A 25,220-nucleotide genomic window follows, 5' to 3' on the forward strand; every position below is an offset into this window, starting at 1 on the left:
CACACTCTGCATAACAAAGTGCATGCACAACTGAGTCACACCGTGCATGAAAGCAATCGTCTGACAGCCCTTCACAAGTTTGGCAGTTGTGCATGTGGAAGCAATATTTAATACTTCCTTATATTAGTTCTGTTTTTGCTCCCTTAGTTTGGTAAGTTCAAACCTTGCTTTAACTTGTTGCTGACATACGGTAACCCAGAAGTCATTTAAATATTCTCTTGTGCATGTGTTGGGGAAAGTGATGGCAAATAAAAGCACAACAGCACACAGCGGTTCTAGATCAACACCCCAAGTGTCCTATTCTAATATGGCGTGGGACACTGTCATGTCTTTACTTTGTTTTCAGGGTATCTTTCTAAATTTCTTGGGTGTTGTGCAAGAGACCACTCTTAAAACAGGGCGAGTCAATCACACTAATAAATCTACTGCTTTTGTTTTTTTATTTTCTTTAAGGCTTGTGAACTTGTGAACCACATGAAACTGAAAAACAGCACCCTTTCAGCATGCACGCAAGTGTGATATGTTTGCTGTGGTGACAAGAAACTAGATATAATCCCTTGACGAGCGCCCCAGTGAATGTAGGCCCAACCTGCAACTCTAACAAATGAGACGTTGCACATTGCCAAACAACACACTCGAGGTGCCGTTTAAGGAAGCATGCACTTACACTTCTGATTAAAACATTGAATTCTAGGAAGTGGAAGATCTCTGCGAAACATAGATCAAACACACCAATAAACCCGCATTCTGGTACAACATGCTTTGTGGGACACACCCTACCTGATAATGTAGAGAAGACACCAGTACTTGCTTGGTTGGACCTAATTTTTTTAATTTGGTTGTTATGGGCAGTAAAATGAACTCAGACCTGGTTTAACACCCAGATTAAAATACTAGGTATGTTTCAGTTTTTAAAATTAACATAGCATAAAATAATGACTATAAAAGGAAACCTGGACAGGTAAATAATACATGTGGTTCATTCAGTAGAGCACATCGCCTACTAATTGATTGGTTGGTGGTTAGAACCACAGCTCCCCTTGTGTGCATGTTATAATAACCTTGTGCAAGGTGCTGAAAACCTAATCGCCCCGATTCATGCATCTGAGATTAATTACTCAGCATCTTAGGAACTTTTTAAGTACTACCGTGTACCATTTTAAATGTAAGGGAGTCAGTGCCTGATTTGGCAATAACATAAAACGTAATAAGAATGTTTGCCCTTAACTGTACTTAAACAATGTAAACGTTTTCTAGATGAACAGTACTGAATTGTTGTTTCTGTTGTTTAGCTTGAAGTACTGAAGAAAGTTGCATCTGAGTCAAATCTGAAGTTGCACCCACAGTCTTGGAATGAGCCAGATTTCGTGAAGCTGTGGTTTCATACAGTCATTTAGTGAATAAAACCCAAGGATGGCATTTTCCTAACCTCAGCTTTGGTTGTTATTTGGTGACAAATCTTTTTTAAAGTTTCAGGGGCTTTAATGTTTTAACGGGAAGCATGAGCACAACCTGCCAGCTGTCTTGTTTTTAATCCCATGTTCGAAAGTAAATGCAGTAGCTTCACATGTTTTTACTTTGACGAGATTCTGATGGATGATAATTTTCTGTACATTTTGCAGTCTATTGACAGTGCATTATAATAGAGCTGGATCATTCTTCAGACTCTTAGATTTTAATCTAATCTGACAAACCACTGTCTCACTTTAGAGCTTATTTCTGTATATTAGATGACACATGCATTAGCCACCAGTTTAAAGGAAATCAGAATAAAGATAAGCCCTTCCTCATTATCTCTGCAAAGAATCAAAGATGCTGTTAAAGATATTGCAGCTTTGCTTTCTTTGAAACTTTTTTTTTTTTTAACTCTTAACCAGTTACCAAAAGTTTGCACAATAGGAATTTTTTTGTGATTTGTTGATGAGCATGAATTCAGTTGTGTGCATGCTGGTGGCATTACTTCCAAATGTTGCTTATTTGTGAGTTACTCTGAGCACAAAACTAGATAAAGTTTATCTGTTGTGTTAAGATTGTGGCCACTAAAGAATATTTCATTACTTCTTTTTTTTTTGCCTTGAGAAACCTCTTGGGTTGCGTTTGCTGAATTCTTCGGGTGATTATCCATTTGCACTGTGGAGCTGATCTAATCAGTTTTGTAGCATCCTGTTTCTTCTGTCAGCAGTCACATTATTGATAAACACTGGTCATATGGTTCCACTGGTAGCCATACATGCTCACAACATACCTCCACCATTTTTGACAGATGTGGTGTGCTTTGGCTTGAGGTTGTCCTTGAGTGTAACCAGTGATTTGCACCTTGCTGTAAACCCTCTGTATTTCCATTCATGAGAGCATCTCTTGATTGTTGACTTGCTTAGATGTGTCAAAGTTAGCCCACTTTGTATCAACATCTCTTTGGAAATCATATAGAGGTTTGACTGAATAGCTATCAGTTGCAACACTTAGAATCAACTCCATATGGGCATCAGTTTAGCTCATTGGTTTGAAATGGCAACTATACAAAGTTCAATGGGTTCTAGTCGAACCTAGGGCCCTTTACTGTGTGTTTGCCCTTTGCCTGTCTCACTTTCCTGTTAAATTCCCACCTTTCCATTTATTAAATGGTGAAATATTGCTGGTAATCTGGCAATACAGAAATGCTAACGATTACTATTTTTTCTGCTTACAGAAGCTCAAAGTGCTGTTTGCTGTGGGCACTGACGGGGAGGTGAGTGAGCCTCTGGAGGTCATCGTCCTCGACTGTGATACAGTGGAGCAGGTCAAAGAGAAAATTCTGTCCAGCTTCAAGGCCAAGTTTGGTTTCCCCTACAACATTCCCCTGAGGGATGTCTGCATAGGTAGGTATCAGATCCTGCAAGAAGTGATAATAGCATGTCTTTAGCATGTCTTAAGTGATAAGTGATTTGCATCCACCAACCAGGTTTGAAGTGGTATAAAGAGGCAAGGAACAGATACACATACAGAGATTCCTTTATTTACTGAATCTTTTTTACTTGCCCTGTATATTTGTTACGTACATTAAAAATCTGCATATTATGTCCAAATTTAGGGCTTAAGAGCTGCAGACAAAGCGGAGAAGCTGCTGACAAAAAGCTATAGAATAAATGTAGCTTACATCTTAAGCATGTTGCACTGTTGAAGATGGTTTGACCTTTTGTTTTTATGCTTTTGCATCAAAATGAACAGTTAGATTATAATATTTACTGCTTATGTTGTCACTGTTCCTTGTTTTACAAACTATCAACACCTTCTGTTACTATTCCCACCAGAGTATGAGAAGAATGGATTATTCCTTCCTCTTGAGGAAGTTGATGCAAGCTCAATGGTTATTGGGGAGGTGACAATGCTCAACACACTCAAACACTACAAGGTGAGGAAATATTATGTATCTCTATCTATCTACCTACCTACCTACCTACCTACCTACCTACCTATCTGTGAAGCATGACCCTGATGGTAAGTGCGTATGTCGGATGTGCCACGCAATGCTCAATTTGTGGGAACAAGTGCGTTAGTGCAGTTAGCTTGTTAACGTGTTGACGCTGTCCAGCCCCACGCACGGGGCGATCCGCAGTAAATTCTTAACGGAGATTTGCCGCGTTATGGCGTTAATGTCATTTTAACAAGATTAACGCTGACAGCACTAGTGGGAACACAACGCCCGAAAAAAGTTTGCCTTGTAATTGGAAGGTTGCCGGTTTGAGCCCCGGCTCCAACAGTCTCGGTCGTTGTGTCCTTGGGCAAGACACTTCACCCGCTGCCTACTGGTGGTGGTCAGAGGGCCCGGTGGCGCCAGTGTCCGGCAGCCTCGCCTCTGTCAGTGCGCCCCAGGGTGGCTGTGGCTACAATGTAGCTGCCATCACCAGTGTGTGAATGTGTGTGTGAATGGGTGGATGACTGGATATGTAAAGCGCTTTGGGGTCCTTAGGGACTAGTAAAGCGCTATATAAATACAGGCCATTTACAACGAATATGACTGCACATTTACTCCAACATCATCCTAGTGCAAAGACAAGTGGAAGCAGACAAAAACAACTAGCACGCATGCTACAAACTTTACCAGAGTCAGCCTTTAGCACATGATTCTCCTTACGGGGACCTGATATGTTTAATATGCTGCTGAGAATATAGCCCAGAAGAAGCGTATAGTATAGCTTTTATTTTGGAAAGAGCCATTTCTCTGTAAAAACCTCTATTTTCCAAAGATGAGTGATTTCTCGATCAGATAGATTAATTTTTTTATTTTGTTGTTTCAGCAACATTACATTTAAAAACTGTACTTTTGAGTTAAAATATATATTTATCATTTTAATAAATGATAAATTAAAAAGGCATGAACATTTTTTGTATCGAAAAAATATCGAACCGTGACACCAAAGTATCGAACCAAACCGTGAATTTTGTGTATCGTTGCACCCCATATATATTTATATATTGTCTATATGTCAGGTTGGGTCTTAGACTCAACCTCTCTGGGTACATCTCAGGCCCTCTAAAGTACGGAGGCCTATCTCCCCTCACCATACTCCCTGCCGGTGGCTGATGCCCTCAGACGTTGGTGTGTTGGTGGTCCTTGTCGTCTGGGGCTGGGCGCTCATGTATGTACCGGCTCACTCCTGGTGGCCGATTGGCGGGGCCGGGCGCCTGTGGCCCGGCTGGGCTCCTTCCGGGGGGTGGGATGCCCTCAGGCCTCTGGGCCTGAAGCTCGGTCTTCTCTGGCACAACTGGCTGCCGGCAGAGCCCGCGGGCACGCCACTGCAACCCCCTCTGGCCTCTGCTCCGTAGCTGCTGGGTGACCTCTCGTTTGGGGCTCTACTCAGCTCTTCCCAGGAGGGTGGCACGGTTCCCCCCCTTTTGGTGGTCTCCTCGGGTCCTTGTACTCTGGGGCCTCTGGATATCTGGGGCCTGGATCTCCTCCATACCTGCTTCATACCCTGGTGGACAGGGCTATGGCTCCCCACACTCCCTAGCAGATCGTTACATGGAGAAACCTTTGGAATGCAAGCATGCTGATCCACACAGGTGTACACACGGGTGTTCACAGACGCGGACTACACCTTTCTTGGCTGCTGCCTCAAAGCACATTGTGCGCTGTCAATCTTGCGTGCTGCACAATATCGTTTAATATTTAGTATCTACTGTTATCTACTGCTAGCTAGTTTATTGTGATGGTGCTGTTTTTTATTATGTTTCTCTTTGTTGTTTGCTTTCTCTTCTGTTTTTTTTCTCCATACAGGTGATCCAGGTGTTTTGTTTGTTTTTCTTTCTTCCCCCTTTCTCACCGTCTCTTCTCCCCTTTGGTTTTCTTTCTCTCCCTCTCTTTCTTTCATTCTTTCTCCCTGTCCTATCCCCCAGTCATGTCTGTCCTGTTTGTAGCAACCGAAAATAAAATCAATTCATAATTATAATAAAGGTCAATCAAATGGACCAATATGGCAAGGCCATGATGATCCACTTGGTAAAATAAATCCGCTTGGCATCTTTCTTGGCCTTAAGACAACAATTCTGATGGCTAAAGATCCAAACGGGACACAAAAAAAAGAAAAAAAAAAAAATAAGAAAATAAGTAATCAGTCTTGGTATCCGGGAGGGGCTCAGAGTAGAGCAGCTGCTCCTCCGCATCGAAAGGAGCCAGCTGAGGTGGTTCGGGCATCTGACAAGGATGCCTCCTGGGCGCCTCCTGAGTGAGGCGTTCCGGGCATGTCCCACCGGGATGAGGCCCCGGGGCAGACCCAGGACACGATGGAGAGATTATATGTCTCGGCTGGCCTGGGAACGCCTTGGTGTTCCCCCGGATAAGCTAGAGGAGGTGGCTGGGGAGAGGGAGGTCTGGGCTTCTCTGCTTAGGCTGCTGCCCCCGCGACCCGGCCCCGGATAAAGCGGAAGAGGATGGATGGAATAAGTAATCAGTAAAGTAACGGGATTACTTTTGGGGAGAAGTAATCAGTAATTAGTTACTAATTACTTTTTTCAAGTAACTTAACCAACCCTGACTTTTGGGTTGCTTTGGCTGTACGTTTTGGGTCATTGTCCATCTGTATTATGAAACACCCTCAATATGACTGCTTTTAGCTGGATTTGAGCAGACAGTATGTCACTGAACACCTCAGAATTCATTCAGCTGCTTCTGTCCTGCGTCAGATCATCAATAAACACTGGTGTCCCAGTCCCACTGGCAGCCATGCACACTCAAACCATCCCACTGCCCCCGCCATGTTTTACAGATGATGTGGTATGCTTGAATCATGAGCTGTTCCACGCCTTCTCCATACATTTTCTTGCTATGATTCTGGTTGAGGTTGATCTTGGTTTCATCTGTCTAAAGAATGTTTTTCCAGACCTGTGCTGGCTTTTTTAGATGTTTGTTTTTTGTTGTTTTTTTAGCAAAGTCCAATTTATTCTTTCTCTTCTTGAGGCTTATGAGTGCCTTGCACCTTGCAGTGAACCATCTGTATTTACTTTCATTTTAAAGATGGCTTGTGTCACCTGCATCTAGAGCTCCTTTGACCACACGTTGTCTGTTCACAACAAAATCTTCCAAATGCAAACACCACTCCTCAAATCAACTCCAGTCCTTTTATCTGCTTAATTTATAATGACACGATGAAGGAATTGCCCACATCTGCCCACGAAATAGGCTTTGAATCATTTGTCCAATTACTTTTGATCCTTTTAAAAAGAGGGTGGCATGTGTTAATTAGCTGAAACTCCTAAACTCTTCATCCAATTTGAAAGTGGACCCTCAAATCAAATCAGAGAGTCTGCACATGATGTCGATGTCCATTATATAACTATAGTATAATAATTATTCCAATTATAATTGGAATAATTATTATAATATAATTATATAATAATAATAATATTAATAATATAATGTCATATTATATAATTATAACTATCATTGCAATATATTTCATATTTGGACATAATTTTCAACATGATCCAGGAAGTGGCTATAGGGCTGCACACACTGGTACTGAAAACTCATCACAGGTGCAGTTTGTTTGTTTGTTTGTTTGTTTGTTTGTTTGTTTTTTGGGGGGGGGGGGGGGTTAGATGACAGATTTCAGTGCCACTGCTTCTGTGCTGAAACCTGGCACTCTCTTGTTTTGAGTCTTTATCCCAAATTTACTAACCTTCCATTTACATTTGCTGTTAAGTTGGACTTTTATTTTGACAACACCAGAAAAGACGAGCTTAATTTGAGCCAAGAGAGGCAGAGAAACAAAGGAAATGGGAAATTCTATCTCACTTTCTCATTACAGCTAATAAGATCAGTAGAGGGGGTTTTTTAACATAAAGGGAAGAAGTCTAGCAGAGGAAGAGTGGTTTTTGATGGTTTCATAATGTTTTTAATGGATCATGGAGTCTGTTTGTGTGACGTCTCTATCAATTATCAGTACCATCACTGTGTGGAAAGAGAGATTGATGCAGAAGCTGGATTTGGAGTCTGGTGCTGGACAATTTACAAAGCAATAATACAACTTAAATAACTCTCTCACACATATAATGAAGAAAGAAAGAAAGAAAGAAACTATTTTCAAGTGTGGGGTAACAAGCAACCAGTACAGACCCAGATATCTGGTGGGTGGTTGTGGTTTTGCACGCAGGTAATGAAGAAAATAAAAACTGAAAACACATTAAACACAGATTCTATGACCTCTGCAGGGCAGTTTTAGAAATTCCATTTTGTTTATATAATGCAAAACAATCTTGTAAAGATCATTTATATTGTGGGGTAAAGACCCCAAAATATACAAAATGCAAGGCTTCTTATTCCATAGCAGTTGTTCCATTTAAATTTTAGAAAAAGTACTGTATAAAAATGAACCAGTTTGTCTTCCTGTAGGCTAATGATGGCGGGACAATCAAAGTGCTCTCTAAGAAAACTCATCCTCCTCTGAGCCCACAAGGAAGTGTGAAAGGTAAGAAATACTGAATGCATCGAACTAAAAATTCCACATATGTCTTCATATTTCAAACAAGAGCATTTAATTAAATCCATAAAATTTGTATGTATTAGTCATATGTATATATATATACACACACACATATGACTAAATAAAATGACTAAATAATTGCTGTTGATCGCTCTCTGATATTTATATTTTCTCATCCAGATGACGAGAATTTCTCGGGAAAATACTTCCATTTGGTAAGAGACAACTTGTGTTATTTTTTGCAATACTGATTCATAAAAAATAATAATTTGGATCACTAATGCTTGGATTCAGATTATAGAACACATGTTGTCTAATCTGTCGGCTGGTGTCTTCATCCAGATCGATCCTGATGTAGATGAAGATCAAACAAAGAACCCAGAGAGGAAGAAGTTAAAGCTAAAGGAAGTACACCTCACCAAGCTGCTCTCTACCAAGGCAAGAGAAACTAGTTACAGCGCTACAGTATGCTTACACAAACAGCCACTAATACAGAACTGATACCAGAATCTCTCTCACAAGGTTACTCATAACCATGTGAGACATGGTTACATGGTTAACCTGGCTACTTTTAGTAACCTTCCCTTTTAACTGTCAGGAAAAATGGTTCTGATGAGAGAAGGTACACAAATGAAACACAAACTAAACAGGAGACTAGCAAAACTTGCTTGTGCCAAAACCAAACGTCCAAAGTCTCTAACTACCATGAGATGTGCAGATTTGAAGAACTCATTTAAAAAGCTTGAAAAAAACAAACAAACAACCTTTCTTCAAAGGAGGGTTGTTTTCTCACCTACTTATTTCTTCTGGGAGATCTGACAGTCATGTTTGTGGACTTTTCATTTGGATGTTCAAAAGCCCAAACACAGAATTTACTTGGAGCAACTCTAAATGGTACTCTGTAGTTTGCACAGCCCCCACATGCATGACTGACAACATGCTCCTGATTAGATGATCAGTGGTGTCCTGTGGGATCTCCTGAGGTCTGAGGTGCAACCTGGTGGTAAACTATTGGGTTTAGGTCAAATGAGCATGGGGAGGTAGTCAATGGTATCAATTCCTTCTTCCTCTAGGACAGGGGTGTTCAACTCCAGGACTCAAAGGCCTAAATCCCTGCAGGTTTTAGATGTGTCCTTGATTCAACACAGCTGATTTAAATGGCTAAATTACCTTCTGAACATGTGTTGAAGTTCTCCAGAGGCCTGGTAATGAACTAATCATTTGATTCAGGTGTGCTGACCTAGGGTGAGATCTAAAACCTGCATGACACTGGCCTTTGAGGCCTGGGGTTGGACACCCCTGCTCTAGGAACTACCGACATACTCTCCCCACAGGCCAGGCATTGTCTTGTACCAGGAGGAACCCAGGACCCACTTCACCAGCATTGGTTGACAGTGACTCCAAGGATTTCTTCTCAGTACCTAATGGCAGTCAGGGTCCTGCTGGATAACCTGTAGAGGTCTCCATGTCCCTTATGGAAATACCACCCCAGGCCATCAATGACCCACAACCAAACTGGTCATACTGAACAATGTTACAGGCAGCATAACGTTCTTCACGGTTTCTCCAGATTCTCTCGTGTCTGTCAAATGTGCTCAGAGTGAACCTGCTCTCATCTGTGAAAAGCACAGGGTGCCAGTGGTGGTACTCTTTAGCAAATGGCACTCGGGCACTAGGGTGAGGAGTAGTGAGCACAGGGCCGACTAGAGGATATTAGGCCCTGAAGTCTGTTTGATTAGAACCTTCTATGGCCCTGTCCAGCTCTCCTAGAGTAACTGTCCGTCTCCAGGAATCTCCTCTAGCTAGACCTGGGGCTTAGAGTACGCTTGGGGAGTGTGATTGTGTGTATAGTGTCTCTTTGTGTCTGTCTCCACGTTGGGTGAGTGTTGAGTAATTGCATATGCTCTCGCATGAGGGTGGGAATGGATGCCTGTAAGTCTGTGTCTATATGTCAGGTTGGGTATCAGATGCCACCTCTCTAGGGACATCTCAGGCCCTCCAAGGTATGGAGGTCTATCTCCCCCACCACTTCCCCTGCCATTGGCAGACGCCCTCAGACATCGGTGCGTTGGTGGTTCTTTGTGTCTGGGGATGGGCACCCAGGTACACACCGGCTCACTCCTTGGTGGCTGCTTGTCGGGGCCTGGAGCCTGGGGCTCGCTCGGGCCACTTCGGGGGTGGGGTTCCCTCAGCCTCTCAGCCTGGGGCTCGGTCACTCTGGCACAGCTGGCTGCTGGCGGAGCTCACGGGCACGTCACTGCAACCCCCCCTGGCTTCTGCTCCGCGGCTGCTGAGTGACCCCTCATCTGGGACTCTCCTCAGCTCTTTCTGGGACAGTGGTGCGGCTGCCCCTCTGTTGGTCTTCCTTGGTCTCTTGTGTTCTGAGGGCCTCTGGATGTCTGGAGTTTTGATCTCCTGCTTCATGCCCTGGAGGACGGGGCTGTGGCCCCCCCACACCCTCTAGCAGATCATTACATGAAGGAACCTTTTAAAAAAACAAGCGTGTCCATGCTCACAGGTGTACACATGGGTGCTCACACACACAAACTACACCCTTTTTGGCTCCTACCTCAAAGCACACTGTGCGCTGTCAATATTACGTGCTGCACAATAATGTTTAATATTTAGTATTTACTGTTATATTCCCATATATCATCGTGATGTTGTTTATTATGTTGCTCTTTTTTTTTCTTCTGCTTGTTTTCTCTTTTTTCTTTTTTAACAGGTGATCCAGATGATTGATATTTGTATTTTTTGTCTGCTTATTTTGTTGGTTTTTGTTTTTTGCCCTTTATGCCCGTCCCTCTTCCCTGCAGTTTTTCTTTCCCTCTTTCTTTCTCCCCTTTCTTTTCCCCAGTCAAATCTGTCCCATATTTAGCAAGTGAAAATAAAACAAAATAAACAATAAAAGGTATATCAAATAGACCATTACGGTAAGGCTGGGATGGTCTATTTGGTAAAGTAAATCCGTTGGGCATCTTTCTTCGCCTTTAGACAATAATTCTGAAAGCAAAAGAGCCAAACGGGACAGGCAAAAACAAAAAAAACAAAAGAAAAAGTAATCTCCTCTACTTTCTTGAAACTGTGCTGGGAGCTGGGAGACACTGCAAACTTTCAGGCAATGGCACGTATTGATGTTCCATCCTGGAGGAGCTGGACTACCTGTGCAACCTCTGTAGGGTCCAGGTATCGCTTCATGGTGCCAGTAGTAACAGTGACACTAGCCAAAACTAGTGAAAAAACTAGGAAAGATGAAATGGGGGACATGCCAGTGGTCAGAGAGTACACTGTTTTAAAAAGTGTACCTTTGATCTTTTTTGCAAGCAGTGTATTTGGGAACCATACCCCAAAAAACAAAAAATAAAAAACAACAAAAAAAAAAACGAGATTAATACTGATAAAGGTTATTTACTCTCTCTGAAAATTCCCAGATAAGACCTGAATGATATGATTTTAAAATGTGTTCAGCGGGTTGATTACTGGCTGCAGCCAAATACCTGTCATAGTAAATATGCAGTCTTTCTAACAGAGAGCAGAATCGCCTCTTCTTGTCATTATACCCTCGGACACAGGTCTCCTGACTCTAGGAGGAACTTTATCAAATTGGTTTTCTATCTTAAAATGTAGTAAAACTAACTGAGATGAATGAACAGAAACCAGCTCATTGCATGCTGCTTGTGAAGAAGCTGAGAATGACACTACATTCTCTCTCTTAGGTGGCAGTGCATTCATTTGTGGAGAAACTCTTCAGGTCCATCTGGGGCCTGACACTCAGCAGATCTCCGTTCGCTGTCAAGTACTTCTTTGACTTCTTGGACACTCAGGCGGAAAACATGAAGATCACTGACCCAGATGTCCTGCACATCTGGAAGACCAACAGGTACACGAAATATAAACATCAAAGAGCACTGGCCATAAGCAAATGTCTTAAGATGTTTCATGTTCTCATGTCCTTATCACCAGTTTGCCGCTGCGCTTCTGGATCAACATTCTGAAAAACCCTCAGTTTGTTTTTGACATGGAGAAGACGCCACATATGGACGGCTGCCTGTCCGTCATTGCTCAGGCCTTCATGGACTCCTTTTCTCTGAGTGAGATGCAGCTGGGGAAGGTAAGTACAGCACCGATCTTATCCCTAATTACTATTGCTAAACAAAAGGGTGGGTTTCATTTCGTTATGGAGAAAGCAGTCACACATCTGCAGTTTATTATTTGAGTTTTGCATCTTGCCACATATAATGCTTGATTTTTGCTCCATTTCAGTACGCGCCTACCAACAAGCTCCTCTATGCCAAAGACATTCCCAAGTTTAAACAGGAAGTGAAGATGTACTACAAACAGATAAGAGACCAGTCACCAGTCACGCCCGCAGAATTCAAGGATTTCCTGCACGAAGAGTCAAAGGTGAATCCATTTAGCGCTGATGCAGGAAAATCAAGGGTTTTGGAAATCCCAGCAGTGAACTAAAAGCTGTTTTCTTTTCAGAAACACGAAAATGAATTCAATGAAGCAGCAGCGCTCAAAGAACTCTACAAATTCATAGAGCGATACTTCACAGAGGTCAGTTCTTTTCTTTTCCATCTCTAAAACAGCTTCAACTGCCAGTTTTATGAGGTGAACAGATTAAGAGTAACACATTTCAGTTTGGCCTTGGTTGAGAAGTCTATGTCCTTCAAAAAGAAAACAACAGACATGAACCACACTTAATTTCGAGGAAACACAACCCAGATGAGTGCTCGGTGGATACAAATCACTAGACCGGAGTCAACAAATCAGTGGTACATACAGACAGATGAGAAAACCCAAACTCTTCTCACATTTATAAAGAATAGAAGGAGGAGAGGAGATTATGATATTCATTGGTCAGAAAAATGAAGGGAACACTCGGTTATCACTATATAACCCAGTTAAACTCCAGCGATATAAACAACTGTATATCTATTTTACCAGCTTTCGTGTAAATGAAAGTGAGGTGTACTTGTGATGCAACCCGACCGCTAAAAAGGAAGAGTTTTCTAGGTGGTGGCCTCTGACCGTTTCTCTCTTCTTATCCCTCCTGACTGATTTTTCTCTAGCTCTGCTTTTTGCTTGTGTCACTATTGGTAGCTTCACAGCGTAGGTTTGCCATTTGCCCCATCAGTCAGAGGGGAACCAGTGGCCGTTCTGGTGTTCTCCGGCAAATGTCAATCAAACTGCACAGAGCTAGATGGGAGCACAGTTCCCACTAAGGCTAGGGTCACACTACAGAAAACAGTGGTTACAACAAAAATTGGTCACGGCTTAAATTAAAAAATAAAAAAAATTAAAAAGGGGGGGGGGGATAAATGGCAATATGTTATCAAAATACTCTGATCACTGCAAAATGTTAGAAATAACTGAACCGGTCCTCCATAACTCACATCTTATTTGCTTTCCCTTGGACTAAGATGTTGACATTGGTGACTTCACTTGTGAAACCTTGTGACACACAAGGCTGCACCTGCAGAGGAAATGTGTTCAGGCCTGACTTTATCGGGTTATTTCCTGTTCTTGGGTGCAGAGCAGCACTTTTTAAAAACAGATTTCGTTTACTGTTAAAGCTTCAGGCCATTTTAAGAGACCTCAAAGCCTTCTTGAAAAAACATTCCAGAGGCACGGGACTAACAAGCTAAATTGTTCCTAATTTTGTGCCCTGAAATATTTTACAGTTAAAGGCTTATTAAGACAAGTTTTTTGTACACCAGCTTTTTATACTGAGGTTTAAATGACACTTTAAACACTGCATTTTCTAAGGTGTCTTTGTCCCCTTTCGTCTGGCTTTTTTACAGATCAAGCAGAAACTGGACGAGAACGGAGTCCCTGCTGAGCTGAAGGAGCAGCTACAACATGTAAAGCAATCATTTGATGGACTGAAAAGCTGCTCCTGGAGTTGAACCATCTGTCTTTTCTCTAATAGGAATAAGCTGTGAATATCAAGCAAGGGAGTGAACCTCACAGAGGATGTTTCGTTTACCGAAAGCTTTTTGTATCTGATGGACTTTCACTTTCTTCACCAGCGGAGTAATTGTTGTTAAAACTCATGAACCCAAATGCACAATGATTCCAGCCAAAGACATGTCAGGCACAAGGTTAATGTACAAATATTTTAATACAGTTCAAGTCTGTATCATCATTGTGCAACGTAGTCCGTAGTGTCATCTGTATGACTCCTCTGTATTTTTTCCCCCAACACAATGGCTTTATAACAAATGTAAACAAGTTTCTTATTACAAAATCCAGCCCTGAGGATATCATGTGAAAAAGTGCCAAGGTATCACATTTTAGACATATAAAATGTGGAATTCTTCCAATAAATGTTTTATTTTTATACAAACACAGTCCGCTTGATTTGAAAGCAGGATGTCATCTCAAACTGTGCTCGTACTTGAAGCCCCATGGGAAGTAGAAACAGTGTCAGAGTTCAGGCTGGGGTGTGGTGCTCCGATCTCTTTGTACCAGAGAGCCCAGTTCCTCCAACTGCTGCTGCTGGGCACTTTCCAGATTCTCCAGCCTCTGACGCAACAGAGAGAATTGAGAACCATGATCTTCCTGAGAGGAGAAAAGGATGCGGGGAGGCAAAGAAAGAGATGCAAGGAGAAGTTATAACATTATAGAGACTGCTAAATGAACTCTGCAACATAGTCAACTGAACACAGCTGAAGCGCCAACAATTCCGATCCTGTGTGATCGCAGAGTGCAAGCAGCAGTGTGTTTCAGGAGAACAAGCACTAGACTCTTCATTAGGTGCTCTGTCTGCAGTTTTAAAGTGAATCCTAAAATCCACCATGAGCCAGAAAAGCATAAAGTCGAGTTAATATGAGCGTTCTCATCACAATGTGTTAGTAGCCTGCCAGTGCACTCTCTATGGCCTGTCAGTGTAAATTGACATAGTGCTTTACTACTCTGACCACTCATTGCACTTTTCATCCAATCACATATATGTTCATCAACCCTTATATACCTATAGTGGACACGGACAACCTAACGAGCCACAGCTGCCTCAGAAAGAGCGGATAAACAGGCCATTATAATAATCCGTAGTACTGGGCAACAGTCTGAAGCCACAGCAACAGTTCCACAGGCTTTCTGAAGCTCTTTCAAACTTTCAAAGAAATGTTGGTTAAGCCGTTTAATACTGAGCTTTGAATCATTCAAGCAAAAAAAGGAATCTAACCAAAGAGATGAAGTGTACAAGACACTCACTGGGTTGTTACCAAACTGTCCCTCAGACCCGAGGAAGACGAAGGGGGCCTGTGAAGAGGTCAGGAACGCAGGGCCTGCACTGAAGGGGCCCTGACCGCCAAGCAGGAGGCGCCGAAACTCATTGTGACGCCTCTGCAGCTCCTTCAGCCGTTTGTTCACTTGAGCTTGCTCCTGTGAGAACAATAAACGCCTGCACACGAGAGAAAAGAGCATACTGACATCGAGCCCCCGTAAAGTCAGTGTGGCTTCATCATTCAAGGCCAAAAAGTAAAAAAATCCATATTGTGAGCCATTTCCTAATGAAACAGTAGAGTGCGGTGTCTCAAAAGTTGATTTGAACACATCATCTTGTACTAATAAGAAATCTGAAATGATTCTGTGTTCTTCTCCAAATTGGCAAACACTGAGCCATCCGACTTCAAACTCGGCAGATGCATTGCTGGCGAACTGAGCAAATGCGGTTTTGGCTAAAAGCTAAGTTGTCAAGTGACTCCTCTGGTGTTATACACTGGCTTTTTGTGTTTGTAGTTTTACTGAAAACTGCTCCTCCAATCTAATAGGGCCACTGTTACAGAAATCATCTTGTCAAAAATAAAAACAAAGCAACCCGAGTTACACTCTCCAGGCTGCACAGTTTTTAAAAAAGGCGATCACAATTACTTTTTAACTGCAGCAGCTTCCAGTTCCAGCTCCTCAATCTTGGCCTCCAGCAACTGGATTTTATCCTGCAGTCTCTTCTCTTTGTTCTCTGTCAGCGTTTTTCTCTAAACACACAAAGACACACAGACACAGACAGACACAGATAGATTAGCTGCTTTCTCTGTTAAAACTCCTAACAATGTTAAAGTGCAAACAAACATTAAAAGGTCCTCAAGTCTTCTTGTGAACATGTGTGTTAAAAATGTTTATTTATGACTGAAAAACAGCACAAAGAAATGTCTGAAAAAAAAACAAAAAAACCGTTAAAAGCATATGGACCTATGCACATGCAACCCCTGGAAATCACCAGGGGTTGCATGTGCATTAATGACAGATTTTTGTGTTTTTCCTTTTGTTTTAAAGAACACAGATACAAAAAAATGGAATAATGATTTTTTTTCTTTCCTAACTTCAGGCATATTTTTTCTATTGGATTAAGTTGGTCTGCCTGCATCAACAGAAGCTTTACAACTGTTCATGCATCAATACAACTTGTGCAGCAAACCTACTTCCTATCTGTTAAATGACAAAAACCCTCAGCAGTACATTTACTGCTGAGGTAATGACGCCCACATGGTTACTTATATAGCACATGAGTGGGGAAATGTGGTTTACAAGTTTCATCTGAATAACACTGGGGGGAAAAAAAGTTTCATCGGCCTCACCTCCTTGGCTAACACAGATTCACTGCTTTCGTCCAGTCATCCATGAATTACATCACGTAATTCAGCTTTTTTTCTTTTTTAATCAGTTCTGTCACAAACATCAATTCCCTTTTTTTCACATTTGTTTTTCACTTCTTTTGTTGCATATTTTCTGTTTCCAAAAGGCACACTTCTTTCACTTTTCTGTTCTGATGCTTTGACATCTACCAGTTAACTAAAAGTTTTCCTTCCTTATAGTTTTGCTGACACATGCTCGAAATTTCAGACACAGCAGACTGAACAGCCAACCGATTACTTTCTTGCAGGAACTATATGAGCATTTTTCATGTTACGACAGACAGTTTTCTAGCTCGGCCCGTGCTTCCTTTAACACAGCCAGGTGCAGAAGCCTGTTAAAAACTGCAAACTCTGTTAGCTGTAGACTGTGTTGCTTATTCAGTTTTAGTACTGAAAATTAGAGGACAATTACATCAATTTGTGCTTCACTTGATAGGGGGAAAAAAATGGAGCATAAATTAATTTTTTTTTTTAACTTTTTGAATAATTTATAAAGCCAGAATTTTCAGCTGATAAACAAAAGAAATGTGTCATATCTGTGATGTGTTGTCAGTCTCAAGATTAGGAAAAAGCTTGAATGATTATAATCCACATGTGGTGATTTTACTGTTTTTGCCAGGGTGTGCCGTAAAAGGCAGGGAATGAAGAAGCGGTACCTTCTTTTGAGCCACCGCTGCCCTCTGCAGTTTGTCTTTGACCTGAGAATATTTCTGCTGCAGCTCAGCCTCTCGCTCCTGCAGCTTGTGCTTCTCCTCCAACCACTCGATACGACGCTCCTCCACCAACCTGCGGAAGGAACAGACAGAAAGAGGATGTGAAAGGAGCAAAAAGCCACTAAATTCATGTTAAAATGTTTTGAGTGGTCACTCAGACTTGAAAAGTGCCATATGAGAGTGAGTACATGTTAAACAAGGGTTGTCAAACATAAGGTCTGGGAGCCACACTAAGCCCGCCAAAGACTCCCATTAGTCGTCTTAGTTCTTTCTTACAATTTGAGAGCAGATAGTCGCACTGTAAGACTTTTCTTTATCGTGTAGAAAAACTGAAATGTATTGTTGCATACATTATAACAAACTACCTCAGGGATCAAATGTGTAGTAAAGAATTCTTTACACTGACAGAACGGGGTGTTTCACTGGTCGGTCCTCTTCAAAGTGGGCTATATGTGGCCTACCATGTAAAATGAGCTTGACATCCCTGTGTTAGACTGGGCAACTGTGCGGGTGTACCTCTCTGCCTCGTGCTGGCTCCTCTCTGCCTGTGCCCGGGCTGTCCTCAGCTCCTCCCTCACTCTGTCCAGTGTTTCTCTCAGTCGTCGGTTCGTCTCCATCATGTCACTTTCAGAGTGAGACAGCGCCTCCATCTGCACACCAAGTTCCTGGTTTTGCTGTTGTGTCAAACAAACAGTAATTATTACTGCAGGCATAAAAACTACCACTGTTTGTTTTGGGTTTTTTTGTTTGTTTAGTGTCCAAATAAGACTTTATGGTTGGTTGGTTGTGTCTTACTTGATGCAAATCAGCAATTTCTGCTTTCTGCCTCTCCAGCTCCTCAAGCTGTGAGCTCTGCTGCTGTACCTTAGTCCTATGAGATAAAATAAAAAAGGTATCAGACAAAAACAACATTTAAAAAAAGCAAGAAAAAAGTCTCCAGGTTCTACGCCTGACACATATTTTAGTAGCTGACCACAAAATAGGAATAGAAAGTGAAAGATGATAAAAAGAAAATCAAGATCAATCATAGAAAGTTCAACATGTCACAACCCCAGTTCTACTTTTATGCAAGTTTCAGATATCATACAGCTACTCCTCATGCCCCAGTTTTGCCCTCTTACTAATGTAACTGTGGTTGTCTTGCAGCACAAACCTGACCTCAGGTTTTGCAGCTCTCTGCGTGCTGTCTCTTCACCCTGCTGGGTGCTGCGGAGTCGCTCCTCCCACTCCTCCTTCTGGGCTTGATCTGAGGCATCATGCAGCGCCCTCTGCTGTTCTAGTGCTGCAAGACGGTTCTCCAACTCTAACCTAGCAACATCAAATTGAAGAAAAGGGGTGAGATAGACTCTGTGCACCTTAGCATATGCTACTTTCGTTGGGGAAACTCCTGTATAGCGCCTTGTTTCCAGTGTGATATTCGCTCCTTGTTTGGTTTTCCAAAACAAGTCAACCAAATGGATGAATCAAGCGGCGATTTACATTTCACAACATGTCTTGGGCATTTACTGAATATATCTGTAGATGATGTACATCGACTTGTCGATATTTTCCCCCCGCGCCTCAGAGGAAAAGAGAGAAAAGATTAAAAGGTTATATTTCTCAGTATTTGTTTACTTGCAATTTTGAAGGTAAGTCACAACATAACCTTTGTTAACCAGCAATCATTCATTTATTTTTTTCTGTGGCTTTTTTTCACGGTTTGTTGACATGGTGTGTAGGTCTGTACTTGACTAGCTGATATATACACATAACGGGGGAAACCTTTGACTATTGTTCACCTGTAGTTTGAATGCTGAGCATTTGCTTGTTTAAATCATAAGAACTGTCACTACACAGAGATGTGCTTCTGTATGTGAACAATGTGTCTTCTGATTTTGTAATGCAGGCTCTGCTTGTGTTGAGTGATGTAAACAACCAATCAATCTACTCTCTTCAAACATCAAAATTGATCATTTGATTTTTTTTTATGACACAGCAATGGTGAGTGTTCCCACCTTCTGCTCTTTGTAACTTAACGTAATCTTTCCGTTTTCGTGTTTTGGACATGATTTTGGAGTCCATCTTCCCAGTAGCAATTGACCGCAAAATAAAGCTACCGGAAATGTACAACCCTACATCCGGCCTTAAAACAGGAAGTTAGCATTTTCTCGTGCACAGAGATCAACAAACAAGGAAGCTTCAATAACTGATGGTGTAACATTGTTAACAGGTGGTTTCAAACTGCAAGAATACATCCAAATCACACATCGGACATATGAAGGCGACTCTCACTTTTCCTCATGCAGGGCTGCCATCTTACGGAACTCTTCCTCTCGAGCAGACTGCACCCTTCTGACCATCTCCCTCTCCTTTTCCACCAAGACTTCCTTGTGTCGTTCAACCGCTGCATTTAGCACCTCCACGTCTGCCTGCAGACCTGAGACAGAGTTACTGGGTTTGAGGGTGATAAAGGCTTTCCAGTCTTAGAGAATGAGTAGATTTATTTTCCATCAGAGCTCTTCTTTATCTCAGGAAAAAGAAACTATCCATATGGTTTTCAGACATTTACAATACAAAGTCAGGTTAAAGTGGGGTATGAAGACAGTTTTCTTGCATATTTCTGGCATGCTCTTTTACGTGAGAGAGCTGGATGAATGTGAAAAGAGAAGAGACCCATACCATCAATCTGTCCCTGCAGGGTGTCTCTCTCTCTCTCCACCTCCCCTTTAGAACGTGAACACTCCAGTTTGACGCTGGCTATTTCCAGCTTATGCGAATGCCTCAGGCTTTCAATCTGATGCACAAAAAACATGTCAGATAGCCCTTTATTTCCCCCCCAAAAAAACTTCTTAACACAAATGTAAATAGCGAGATATTACAACTGGGCTCATCAGGCACTCTTTTTGGCTGCAGTGGTTATTATTATATTTACATGCTTCCAGCTACCGTTTTTGCTCGATGACAGCTCGTACTTTTCGAGTCTCCTTTTTCTCCCTGCAGCACGGACTACACTGCCCATGAGGCTACATTCTTTAGGGCTACGCCTGTAACACTCTGCCTATTGCCTTCAAATTAAATAATTTTTCAAATAATTTTTTAAAATATTTCTTCAGGTCATTATGTAAGTAGGGGTGACATGGGCCGCGAGATTGAGACACAGACATTAGAGCCTCCTAATGCGTGTTTTGTTTGGGTTTCCACCGGCGTGAAATTACCAAAAATAGAGAGGGCATAGCCTTATATATAAAACAGGAAAAGACCACCATGTAATCCATTTTTTTTAAATAAAGTAACTGTATTCTGAATACCACCCCTTTAAACAGTAATAAAGTAATTGTAACGGGATACAGTTACTCATATTTTGTATTTTAAATACGTAACGGCGCTACATGTATTCTGTTGCTCCCCAACACTGTCCATTGTCAGAGTTCAGGGTCAGAGACCAAAGAACAGTGTACCTGAGAGGTGAGAGAGCTGACCTCTCTCTCAGCTTTGTGCAGTCTCCCGGTGAGCTGGCTGTTCTGCTCATGGCACTGGTGAAGCTCGCTCTCCATACGCTCCAGCTGCAGACGCAACGACTGGCGCTCCGCCTGTCACATCAACCAATCAGATCCATCAGTTATGATGAACACAAATACTCCCAAAAAAGGAAATCTGATCACTCTGCAGCTATGTTTATTATAATGACATGAAATGAGCCACCTCCAGTGACTTCAGTGCAGCCTGAGACTCTGTCAGCTGTCTGATCTGGATGCGCTGGACATTCTCAGCCTGCTGACCCGAATTTTCCTTCTGGGCTCTAAGCTCGGCCACCTCTGCCTCCAACCCCTTCAGCCGTAGGTGGAGCTGAGCTTTCTCTCTCAGAAGGGCCTCTACTCGTTTCCCATCACGCAGCGCATCTGAACCTTGATACTGAGCCACCAGCTCCTCTCTGTCCTTCTCCAGACGGGAGACCTGATAGTACAATAATACAAGTTTAAGAACTTATTTATTTAGACGTGGGTGAGTCACAACAAATTAAAATCATGCCACCGCTCACTGCACACAAACCAGCCCACCTCCGCCTCATAGCGGATCTTCCTTTCCTCCAGCACACGAGCGTGTTCCTCTCTCTGATGGTCAAACTGGGACTTGAGAAATGTGTACTCATACCGCAGCTTGTTGTACTCAGACCTGTACTTCTCCGTCTCCTAGAAGAAAGAACATGGAAATTAGCTGCTCTTTCCTTTACTAGGGCTTTAAAGGACCTTTAAAACTCTTGTTGCTATGGACTTTATATGCACAGATTCAGTAGAAGTGTTAAATAGCCCAGCAATTTCATTTTTCACTATAACCCATTTATGGCCATTTAGTCACGTGCATTATCATCAACAAACTAAGAAAAATGATGTAAAAACAGTTCACATGAAATAGCATCTTGTTCCAGTACTTCCAATTATACTGATTCCCCCCCGAATGCAAAATCTCCCAAGTGAAGAAATACATTAGCATTCAGGGTTGTGGGTGGACATTGTGAAATAAAACAAAAATGTGATAATGTCATCATCAGGACTTAGGAAAAGAAAATCCCAATGCATTTACACCGGGCCGCTTAAAGCAACACTGGATGCTGTTGTTAAACTACAACATCCTGAATATGGACTACAAGCAGAGACATACTGCCTTGTGCAGTTTTAATGTCTTGCTTCATGCATGCTGTATATAAAGCCAACCCCAGTGTATGATTATGACTTTATTGCAGATGCTGGACTGGAAATGAAATGGCTGTTACTTTCAGTTTAGCTTGGATCATTTATTCATTTTTTACTAACGTGACGCTTTTGAGTGCCTTAACAGATATATTAATTATAATAATGGCAGCTGAGACCTTTGAATGACATTTTTCAAGCTATAAAATAAATATATTTTTATGCCTTTCTTGTTTTCTCTTCTGAACATCTGGGGATTTTGCAAAGTTGTTTCTCTTTCATTTGCAAAAAACTAATCAGAGTGCCTGACCTCCTCCAGCTTGTTGAATCGGTCTCTGACTGGAGCCTCCATCTCCTGCTGCACCTGAGCTCTGAGCAACTCCAGCCGCTGAGGGGTCATCACCTTTTAAACACATAAGCACACACACATTTTCATCCAGAAAGATTACGATGAGAAATAAATGTCACTTTATTTGGGTGTCTTTAATATTTAGGAATGTGCAAATCTTACAGGGAACAAAAGCAAGAACGTTAATCTTCACTATCTAAGACTTCCCCTGATCTTGGGGGTGGTGTACCTGCAGACGAAGCTCTTCCAGCTCCCTGGCTTTGTCCAGCAGCTCTCCACGCAGCTCGGCCAACAGCAGTTGCAGTTTCTCCTGCTCAGACTGTTTGTCACTCAGCAGGCGCTTCAGCTCAGCCTGTGCCCGTGTGTACTCATCCTGCAGGCTGCACAACGGACAAAGAAGAGAATAACCAAAATTTGCCCCTGACACATTTATTACAATCTTCTGTCCTCTCTAAAGTTTCCCCATTTTTAGCAGTGTTGGTAAGAAGATAGCATTTTTGTTTCCAAGTGATCCCTACACAGACATATAGTGTCATTAAGTATCAAATAAAATTTGTTTTCACCTGGTATGTTCCGCCTTTAATGTCTGGTAATTTTTCCTGTGGTTCTCACTCTTCATTCTCTCGTCGATCAGCATCTTCTGCAGCTCCATCTCTGCTCCCCCCAATCCAGTTGACAACCCCAGCATGGCTGCGGGCTTCCCCATCCCCGGTTCCAAGTTTGGCAGATGAGGAGCCGACTGACCAAGGGTGGAGGAGGTCATCTCACCTCTACAGGAAAGATCCCAAAACAAGAAGAGACAAAAATTAAATAAATAAATACATTTTTAAAAAGGTTGGGTAAACCAAGCAAAGGAACAGAGGTTTTCAAAAAATCTCTTCCTTTGTAATGGTAATAAAACTGCCTGCAGTGTAGTAAAGCCAGAGATGACTTGGTGGCTTTGTTGTCAGTTAGTAACCATGGTGGCTTTAAGAAGAACCTCCCCAGCTACTTATTAAAATCACAGCCTCTTAGCATTGAAAGCTCTGCATCTGTCTCAAGTGATTAGCTGGCTGCTGGCTCTGCTGCGGATACCAGGGGCCGTGATTGCCACTGCTACATCACTTCAGCCTCAAGCACCCCGACTAATCCTAAAATAATTTCAGACTATTGCCAGTTGGTCAGAAATTAAAGAAATGAAAATAGCAGAACCATGAACTCTGGTAGTTGGTGAAAGGTCTTCGAAATTAGCTCTGTACAAAACAGCTACAGCTAATATTACAAATTCTATTATTGAATTATATTTCAAAACATGTTCCCCTGACATTGTCCACCGTTTATTTTAAATATCGCGCCGCAAAACATGCTAACTAGCCGCCTAGCCGCTCCAGTGGGTCCGTTATCGGACACTTACTACTTCCGCCGTTTTCTTTTTATCTTCTGTGGAAAATACTGTGCTTCACTGCCCATGATTAACACTGGCATTCTAGCTACATTTCTAACGAAAACAGGCGTCACTGAAATCAATCTTACGCGGTTCTTTAAGCTGTTGTCTACAAGCTATCGTTGGTTGGCCATGTACCAATGGACAATGCTAGCTCTAACTTATTAACATGGGTAATAATAAGTAGACGTTCTTGCACATTTGTAGTTCTAGCGACGGAATAGAAACCCATAAAGTACCGTTACAGTATTTTCCCCAGATGTGAGAAGGTGGTTGCCGAACAGCACTTACCTCCCGAGTTTGAGACTTTTTTCTTACTTCCTTATTAGCTATTTGTTTTGCTAGCTGGCTAATCTGTAAACTACAAACTGTGGGGTCATGGGTAGTGTTTTCCAACGTATTTCTCGCGAGATTGAGTCCAACTTGCGCGACACTTCTTTCTAAAGGAATTATCATTAATCATGTTCCCTACCGTCTATTTACCGACATAAGCAAACATATTAAACATAGCATCGGAAATCTCTGCCTTTTAATGTATCCGTCTTTTATATACATTCTGAGGCACCAAAGAAGGAACACTCGCTTTTTGTTGTAAACAGTTATAAATAGTTGCAAATATATTAATAAACTTTCATTATTTAATTATTGAAAAACATCTACCTTTTGTGTGCTTTTTTTTCCTATATTGCCAAATGTATATAATGACAACTGTATTTTAATTTTATATTTAGAAACAAAGCTGGTGATAAAGGAGAAGCAGACGGGATACAACTCGTCAGCAGAAACCAGCAGCTTCAGGTTCATTATGAGTTCATTATGTTACTTCACAGTGATGGCTTGTTGCGTCCTTGTTTAAGCATTTGTCACAGTTTAGTGCAAAAGCTTTGAAACAAGCGTTCTTTTCCTGTCCAGCACGTCCAGCAGACAAAGGAACAGGACGAGAAACTAGCAAGAGATCAGAAGGAACACTCGCTTTTTGTTGTAAACAGTTATAAATAGTTGCAAATATATTAATAAACTTTCATTATTTAATTATTGAAAAACATCTACCTTTTGTGTGCTTTTTTTTCCTATATTGCCAAATGTATATAATGACAACTATTTATTTAGCTCTGTTTGCGGCATAGTTTTTTAAGTCTAGTTCCCAAATCGTTTAATAGTAAATTATTTTAATTTTCATTTGTATGTTTTATTGAGTGGTTTTATGTCTGTATTGGCAGTGAACATTTATTGTACTTTCTAAGTGGCTTCAAAATCCCTCGGTCAATCTGGGCGCGGTCAATCACTGCGACGCGCTGTTGTACTTATATTTTAAAAGATCAACTAAATAAACTTGTCTGATTTCACACGCACGTCTGCCGTTGCGAAAACTGTATATCTGACTCCAAAATCAGGGACAAAATGGCTGGAAAATGTATTTCAACCTTCCCCGGTTAAACTGGTACAGTGGGTGATACTTCAGTTC

At 41.8% G+C, this 25,220-nt stretch overlaps 2 protein-coding genes across 3 annotated transcripts in view; one reads left to right on the forward strand and one right to left on the reverse strand.

Moving 5' to 3' along the window:
• The window catches only part of plxnc1 (plexin C1), a 33,823-nt gene extending 19,510 nt beyond the window's left edge, over positions 1-14,313 (forward strand). The window contains exons 22-31 of the mRNA XM_085386186.1: positions 2,690-2,858; positions 3,291-3,391; positions 7,871-7,946; positions 8,142-8,176; positions 8,304-8,399; positions 11,678-11,841; positions 11,925-12,072; positions 12,225-12,365; positions 12,447-12,521; positions 13,769-14,313. Of these exons, the coding sequence (XP_085242312.1) occupies positions 2,690-2,858; positions 3,291-3,391; positions 7,871-7,946; positions 8,142-8,176; positions 8,304-8,399; positions 11,678-11,841; positions 11,925-12,072; positions 12,225-12,365; positions 12,447-12,521; positions 13,769-13,873 (1,110 nt within the window). The 3' untranslated portion in view covers positions 13,874-14,313. The remainder of the gene's footprint in view (positions 1-2,689; positions 2,859-3,290; positions 3,392-7,870; positions 7,947-8,141; positions 8,177-8,303; positions 8,400-11,677; positions 11,842-11,924; positions 12,073-12,224; positions 12,366-12,446; positions 12,522-13,768) is intronic.
• Positions 14,145-24,184, reverse strand: cep83 (centrosomal protein 83). Of its 2 annotated transcripts, none has more exons than XM_085386188.1 (16): positions 23,726-23,872; positions 22,896-23,102; positions 22,562-22,712; positions 22,294-22,386; positions 21,354-21,485; positions 20,998-21,249; positions 20,754-20,885; positions 19,975-20,089; positions 19,588-19,732; positions 18,475-18,624; positions 18,112-18,187; positions 17,833-17,990; positions 17,260-17,389; positions 15,843-15,946; positions 15,183-15,372; positions 14,145-14,528 (listed from the first exon to the last, which is right to left on the reverse strand). In XM_085386188.1, the coding sequence occupies exons 2-16, from the start codon at positions 23,093-23,095 to the stop codon at positions 14,394-14,396; spliced, it is 2,163 nt and encodes a 720-aa protein (XP_085242314.1). In that variant the 5' UTR covers positions 23,096-23,102; positions 23,726-23,872; the 3' UTR covers positions 14,145-14,393. The 2 variants fall into 2 exon arrangements, with proteins under 2 accessions (XP_085242314.1, XP_085242313.1); XM_085386187.1 differs by lacking the exon at positions 23,726-23,872 and adding an exon at positions 24,047-24,184 and having other exon boundaries at positions 14,146-14,528.
• Positions 24,185-25,220: the final 1,036 nt, after the last annotated feature.

Source organism: Rhamphochromis longiceps, linkage group LG17 (assembly GCF_057381845.1).
Source record: "Rhamphochromis longiceps isolate RC_006_pf linkage group LG17, R_longiceps_female_GT1.1, whole genome shotgun sequence".
Classification (NCBI taxonomy): Eukaryota; Metazoa; Chordata; class Actinopteri; order Cichliformes; family Cichlidae; genus Rhamphochromis; species Rhamphochromis longiceps.

Bases quoted from the DNA above. Each gene is read 5' to 3' on its own strand.
- cep83 (XM_085386188.1), bottom strand. From the start codon at position 23,095: ATGACCTCCTCCACCCTTGGTCAGTCGGCTCCTCATCTGCCAAACTTG. The intron at 20,090-20,753 runs GTACACTGTTCT...TTTGTGCATCAG, and splicing joins TCAGCTCTCTCACCTCTCAG to ATTGAAAGCCTGAGGCATTC. The intron at 18,625-19,587 runs GTGAGAGTCGCC...TGATGTTGCTAG, and splicing joins GCAGCCCTGCATGAGGAAAA to GTTAGAGTTGGAGAACCGTC.